This window comes from Camellia sinensis, chromosome 1 (assembly GCF_055761805.1).
Source record: "Camellia sinensis isolate YWXY chromosome 1, ASM5576180v1, whole genome shotgun sequence".
Lineage (NCBI taxonomy): Eukaryota > Viridiplantae > Streptophyta > Magnoliopsida > Ericales > Theaceae > Camellia > Camellia sinensis.
This window is the reverse complement of record NC_138961.1, coordinates 212,132,312-212,138,247: the sequence shown is the minus strand read 5'-3', so window position 1 is coordinate 212,138,247 and position 5,936 is coordinate 212,132,312. Positions and strand designations below refer to the sequence as shown.

Genomic DNA, 5,936 nt, shown 5'->3' with positions numbered 1-5,936 from the left:
CGTGATGAAGTACTCCGGTTGGAAGAGTTGGCGTCTTGTCCAACATGGTATCTTGTCCAAACTTAGCTACAACCGAGATGGGTATTTCGGTGCATGAATTTGTTTTGTTATGCTCAAATTGCTTCGACCGTGTTATGGACTCCGGTCGACAAAGTGTTCCAATGATAAGTTATACCGAGATAGTTTGCTGAAGATGGAATGGATTACTACCGGACAAACACTTGGCGAAAATTCAAAATTTTTCATTGATAAAGAAATTCATTACAAGAGGTGGGGACAGAGCCCGGTTACATCAAAAGTATTGAAAGCAAAAATACAAAGAAAAGAAAACTAAACCAAGGGGGATAGATTGGTGAATTCATCCTCGGCAGCCTCAAGGTTGACGGTTGGGCTCGCTTCTTGGGCACCGGGCTCAACTTGACCGGGCTGCACTTCCACTTCGGCGTCCTCAGCCTCCGAATCTGTCTCATCACTTCCTTCTTCAAGCCCCTCCTCGGCCTCCGCTTGAAGCGCACTGAATACATCATTTGCGTAAGGCACGAGGTAGACCGGTAGCTTGGCGGGAGGAGGATTAGTAAATACATCGGTGTCGGAGCCCTGGCCGAGGTGCTCGCAGGCGGACTTCCAGCCAGCCTTGAAAAAGATGTCTTGTGTTGCAAAGACTTGCTTCTTGTAGTTCTTCTCGGCTTCGTTAAACCCGGCATTGTTGGCAGCCCGGCAAGCTCTCCTCTTCGTCTTCTTAAAAGCGTCCACCTCAATCTGGAGCTCACTTTGTTTTTTCTCGGCCGCCTCCAGCTGACCGAGCAGTCTGTTGTTGTCAGCATTGGCTATCTGGAGGGAAGCCTTAGCCCGGCCCAGCTCGGCTTGAAGGCTCTCAACCTGGCTGGCTGTGTCATTTGCCTTTTGCCTAAGCCGGTGGATGCGCTCCAAAACCAGATGCTGTTTTTGAATGGCCTGCAAAAAACAAAGTTGATGAGAAACGGAACCGGGCAAACACTTAGGAAAATTTTCAGAGCTGCATTGGCTTACCCTGGCCATGGACTTTACTGATGACTTGACTAACCGAGTGTCAGGGACGTGGTCGCTGCCAACCACGTCGCTCGGTAGTAGGAATGCTTTGGACAGATCAAAGGCGAGCAGATGCTCTTTGTCAGCCTTGATCGAAGCCGTCGCCGGGATGTCCTGACCCCGGTGCTTCAGATGTGGGCGCCAGGCTGGCACTGGGGCGGGGGCGTCCGTGGGGTGCTCGGTGGCGAGCTCGGTGACTAGCTCGGCGGACGGATCTGCCCGAGCTCTTTTCCCGGCCCGCCGCGCAGAAGGTTCTCGGCTGGATTGCCCGGCGGATGCAGTGGCTAGGGCGACCACGGCGCCACTGGATTGACCGGCGGTTGGCGACCGGGTTACCACGCTCGGCACCTCGGCAGATGTGGCGGTGAGCAGGTTCTTGATTCGACTTCTCTTGGCCATTTCTTGCTCGTCTGTTAACCGGATTAACGGGATGTCGGGAAGGGTTGGATCTGGCGGTGGCGAAGGAGCTCTGAGGAAGTCGGTTACTTTACTCCGGCGGGGAGCGGAATATCTATATGTAGGACTGTAGCCGAGTAGTTGGTTACAGTCACGATCCCGGTAGTGACGCGCGGTCCTGATCGCCTCTACGTTGGGGAAGTTGTAGTTGGCTTGCAAGGCTTGGATGGCTGCAAAAGAAACAAGAGAATGATTAAACTGCGAAAAACATAAGTATGTAAACCGAGATTATTTGCGCAGCTTACATGTGCTCCCAAAACTTTTGCTAATCATCCAGCCCGGTGTCTCGGCTGTTTCATAGTTACCAGACACCCAGAAGAAATCATCGTCATGAAGATCCTTGTCTGGTGTGCCGGTTACGATTTTTTCTCGGCCCGGTCGAATCTTCAAGTAATAGGCGAGACCGTCGCCGGTGTGGCCAAGTGTGTACTGGCGTAGGATCTCGGCTAAACCTAGGCTTATGCCTAACCGGTTATTTAACTCATGCACGCCATTTATTATCCTGTATGTGTTGGTGGACACTTGGGTTGGCGCTAGCCCGGTTCGGCGTAAGAACTCGGTAATCAGCGGGTTAAGAGGGAAACGAAGGCCCCCTTCGACAATGGACAGCACGGTGAAGGGGCATTCCTCCCTACCCCAAGGCGTGGTTTCTTCTTCGGCCAGCTCGAGATGGACGTCGGCCGGGACGCCGTAATCCTCTCTGAAAGCGGCTAGCGCGGCCGGAGTGTCCACTAGGAAGCGGAATTTCCCCATTCGAGGCCGACTTACTATAGCCCGGTTGATGGGTTGGGCACGGTGGTAATTGGCTGCAGCTCGGTCCTGAGAGGTTCAGGAATGGCAGTGGTCCCCTTGGACTCTGCAGGAAAAGGATGGCAAGTGTAAGTGAGCGCGGTTTCGCATTAGGAGCTAGACTTCAGCTCGGGCGGTAAGGGTGCCAAACCACCTCGGTTGACTAATTAAGGAGCTCGGTCGCCCAAGCAGACCTAATTTTAGCCCGGTTAAGCGATCGAGTAATTGGGTTATCTCGGTTTGTGCCGTGGTTATTACAAACATGTTGTTTGCCCGGTTTGGTTGGTTTTTTGGATCAAAAGAAGGCCCAGAGCCCGGTTCACCCCAGTTCTTCAGCGTTCTTCAGGGAGACGAAGAACGCCAAGAACAGTGGGAGGTTTGTGACGTTTTCAATGATCAATGCCCTAAAAGCTACGTTTTTGTGCCCTAATGTGTGTAAAATAAAAGAAAATAGCAACGTAAGAGGGATTGAGTATCTTACCTGTGAAGGGCTGAGGGTGTTCTTCCAAAACACGAAGGATGGCAGAATGGCAGAAGATTTGAATACGAGAGTGCTGGGGCTCTGAGGTTGAATATCGAAATGGCAGTAGGGATTGGAGTTTGGGGGAGGTCTCGTATGTATAAGCAAGGGGGAGTCCGCCCAAATTCAAATTCTGACAAAAACGGCGGGTTGGCTGCCCGATGCCCAATGGCAGGCCGCCACGTGTCCCCATTTATGGCTACGTCGGGGCTGAAGCGACGGGTTGAAAAGACGAAGAGCCAACCGAGCTACTTTCGACGAGAACAGGTCGGCCGAGGAATATAACCGGTCAAATCTGCAGACAATGACGTCAACTAGCTCGGTCAAGGCTTGGCAACTTGACGACCTGAGAAATGTTATCTCGGTCGAAGTGAATAATCCCAGTCACGCTTTCGCGGACGGGATTAAGGGGCAATTGAGAGGGTGATTTATGATCCGGTGTTGGGCCGAGGTATAGACCGAGCAAGTTGAGGGCCCAGCAGAGCATTGGGCCGAGATGATCGACTGTTCACCCGGAGATGGGCTACCAGAACTTGGGCCGGGCAGAGTTTGGACTGAGTGTGTGCTGCCCCGGACCGTGCAGAAGCTGCTCGGCCAGGAAGTGACCGGTCAGACCAGGATGCTCGGTCCGAGGATGGTCGAAACCAGACAGACCGAGAGACCGGCGCTCGGAAAGGCGCGGTCAGCCGAGGTAGTTGATTGACCGGCGAGAAGGCCGACCAAAGGAGGAGCCCGGGCTAGGCTTTGCCGAGATGCCGCCTAGCCCGGTCCTTCATTTCTTTATCCGGTTAGGCGCTTAAGGTATGAAGCATGGTACGACCGAGGTAGGGCAGCTCGGCTGCCGAGCTCCGGCTGTGCTGACAGGCAGTTGAGAGCAGGTGATGAATGGCATGGTTTATGCTGACAGATGGGATAGCAGAGCCACGTGTCAGGAGATGGCAAGGAGTGGATATGGGGCTCAGAAGGTATATAAGCATGTCTGCGCCCCCCATACGCGACGGACGAACATATCTGTAAGAAATCCTTACACTAAAACACTCTCTCCCTTCTCTCTATTCCCTCTAAGGTGTGTGCTAACTTGACCGTCGGAGGGTTTTTCCGGCCACACACCGCCGGGTAGCTCACCATTATTTGCTCGCAGGTGATCGGACATCGACGGAGCTCGGAAGAAAGGAATACGGGCACGCCGGAATATTTGCTCCCCGTACAGAAATATATTAAACAAACAGTTTATTAAAAATACATTACAAACTTATTCGAAAGATATTAATAATGTATTAATATTATATATTACAAATTTAGAGTTAAAAATATATGCGTGTAAAACTTTTATTACACAGATATGACAAAATTTAATTATGAAAAACTATATCATAAATATATTCAGAAATATTTTCAAAATATGAAAAAATATATATATATTGAAAATATATTACAAATTAGATGTCTTAATTTGCGTATATTTTTTACTCAGGACGAAATGCTCATTTCTCATTTCTAAAAAATAAATTAATTAGCACCATAAATATTTTCGAACTACATTTTGGAAGGAAGGTAGATATATGTACATATATTAACAACAAATTACAAAATATATGAAATTTATATTAGAAATATATAAAAATAACAGTTTACTAAAAATATATTACAAAAATGTTTGACAGATATTAATAATGTATTAATATTATATATTACAAATTTAGAGGTAAACAATAAAGAGTGTAAAAGTTTTATTAAACAGATATGACTACATTTAATTATGAAAAACTATATCATAAATATATTTCAAAATGTTTTCTAAATAAAAAAATATATATATTGAAAATATATTACAGATTAGATGTATTAATTTGCGTTTATTTTTAACTCAACACGAAATGGTCAATTCTCATTTCTAAAAAATAAATTAATTAGCGCCATAACTATTTTCGAACTATATTTGGGAAGGAAGCTACATATATTATGTACATATATTACCAACAAATTACAAAATATATCAAATTTATATTACAAATATATTAAAAAAATAGTTTATTTTCAATATATATTAAAAAAATGTTAGACAGATATTAATAATGTATTAATATTATATATTACAAATTTAGAGGTAAACAATAAAGAGTGTAAAAGTTTTATTAAACAGATATGACTACATGTAAGTATGAAAAAACTTTATCATAAATATATTCTCACCAATCCATTTTGCTGCCTATCATAAAAAATGTAGTACAAATATATTCTCACCAATCCATTTTGCTGCCTATCATAAAAAATATTATCAAAATATATTACAACATAGATTTATTAATTTGAGTACTCAATCGTGTTCATGTTGATTCATGTAAATTTACTTTATATTAAAGCGTAGCATGACGTCGTTCACCTCTACTGCAACTTCCAGTACATGGCCAGGATGAATGTGTGCCTGTGGATATGGCCCGTGTATTGTTAGGATTTCCAGGTCCACCAAAAATCCAGGGCGTTCCTACTTTGTATGTCCCCGCCCTGTGGTGAGTGACCCAATCTTTACCGGTCATAACTTAATGAACATTAACAACCCATGAAACTAATAGTTCCATAATTTTCACTCATCAGCCTTGTGTCAGTTGGATTGGTTGGTGTGAAGAACGAAGCCATGAGAACCAAGGCTATGCGTCACCCGGAGATGAAATTGCCATGCAATTGCGGGCTGATGTCATAGACATTCAACAATCCTTGCGTGTGCTTAAGACCATTGTGTATGTGCTCTGCATTGTCGTTGTCATTTTGTTGTGCCGTATGTAAGCACCGTTATCATGTTCTTAGTATGTACAAAGACGTTAGTATGTTTTCAATATGTTGTTAGTATGTAGTTAGTATGTTTGTAGTACGATGGTATTATGTTGTCGCATATGGGAGCCGTAATACTAACTATCATATTTTTGTCCACTACTAACTTCCATGGAACCTGTGTATGTAGGTAAAAAATGTTTTCAATGGGTATATGCAAATTTATCTTCAGCATCATATATCTCTGTTTGTTGTTTTTAATGTGTCATCTGTTGTGCGTGTGTATATAACAACCAAATTTGTGATGGTAATCTTTTGTAACCGTACATTAGGA

At 44.9% G+C, this 5,936-nt stretch overlaps 1 protein-coding gene across 1 annotated transcript; it reads right to left on the bottom strand.

The window, feature by feature from the left end:
• Positions 1-223: 223 nt before the first annotated feature.
• LOC145802111 (uncharacterized) lies at positions 224-2,436 on the bottom strand. Its single transcript, XM_082894635.1, has 2 exons — positions 1,030-2,436; positions 224-954 (listed from the first exon to the last, which is right to left on the bottom strand). The coding sequence occupies exons 1-2, from the start codon at positions 1,465-1,467 to the stop codon at positions 331-333; spliced, it is 1,062 nt and encodes a 353-aa protein (XP_082750761.1). The 5' UTR covers positions 1,468-2,436; the 3' UTR covers positions 224-330.
• Between the last annotated feature and the right edge of the window lie 3,500 nt (positions 2,437-5,936).

Coding starts and splice junctions, on each gene's coding strand:
- LOC145802111 (XM_082894635.1), bottom strand. CDS start 1,467: ATGGCCAAGAGAAGTCGAATCAAGAACCTGCTCACCGCCACATCTGCC. Junction 955..1,029: donor CAGTAAAGTCCATGGCCAGG/GTAAGCCAATGC, acceptor TGTTTTTTGCAG/GCCATTCAAAAACAGCATCT.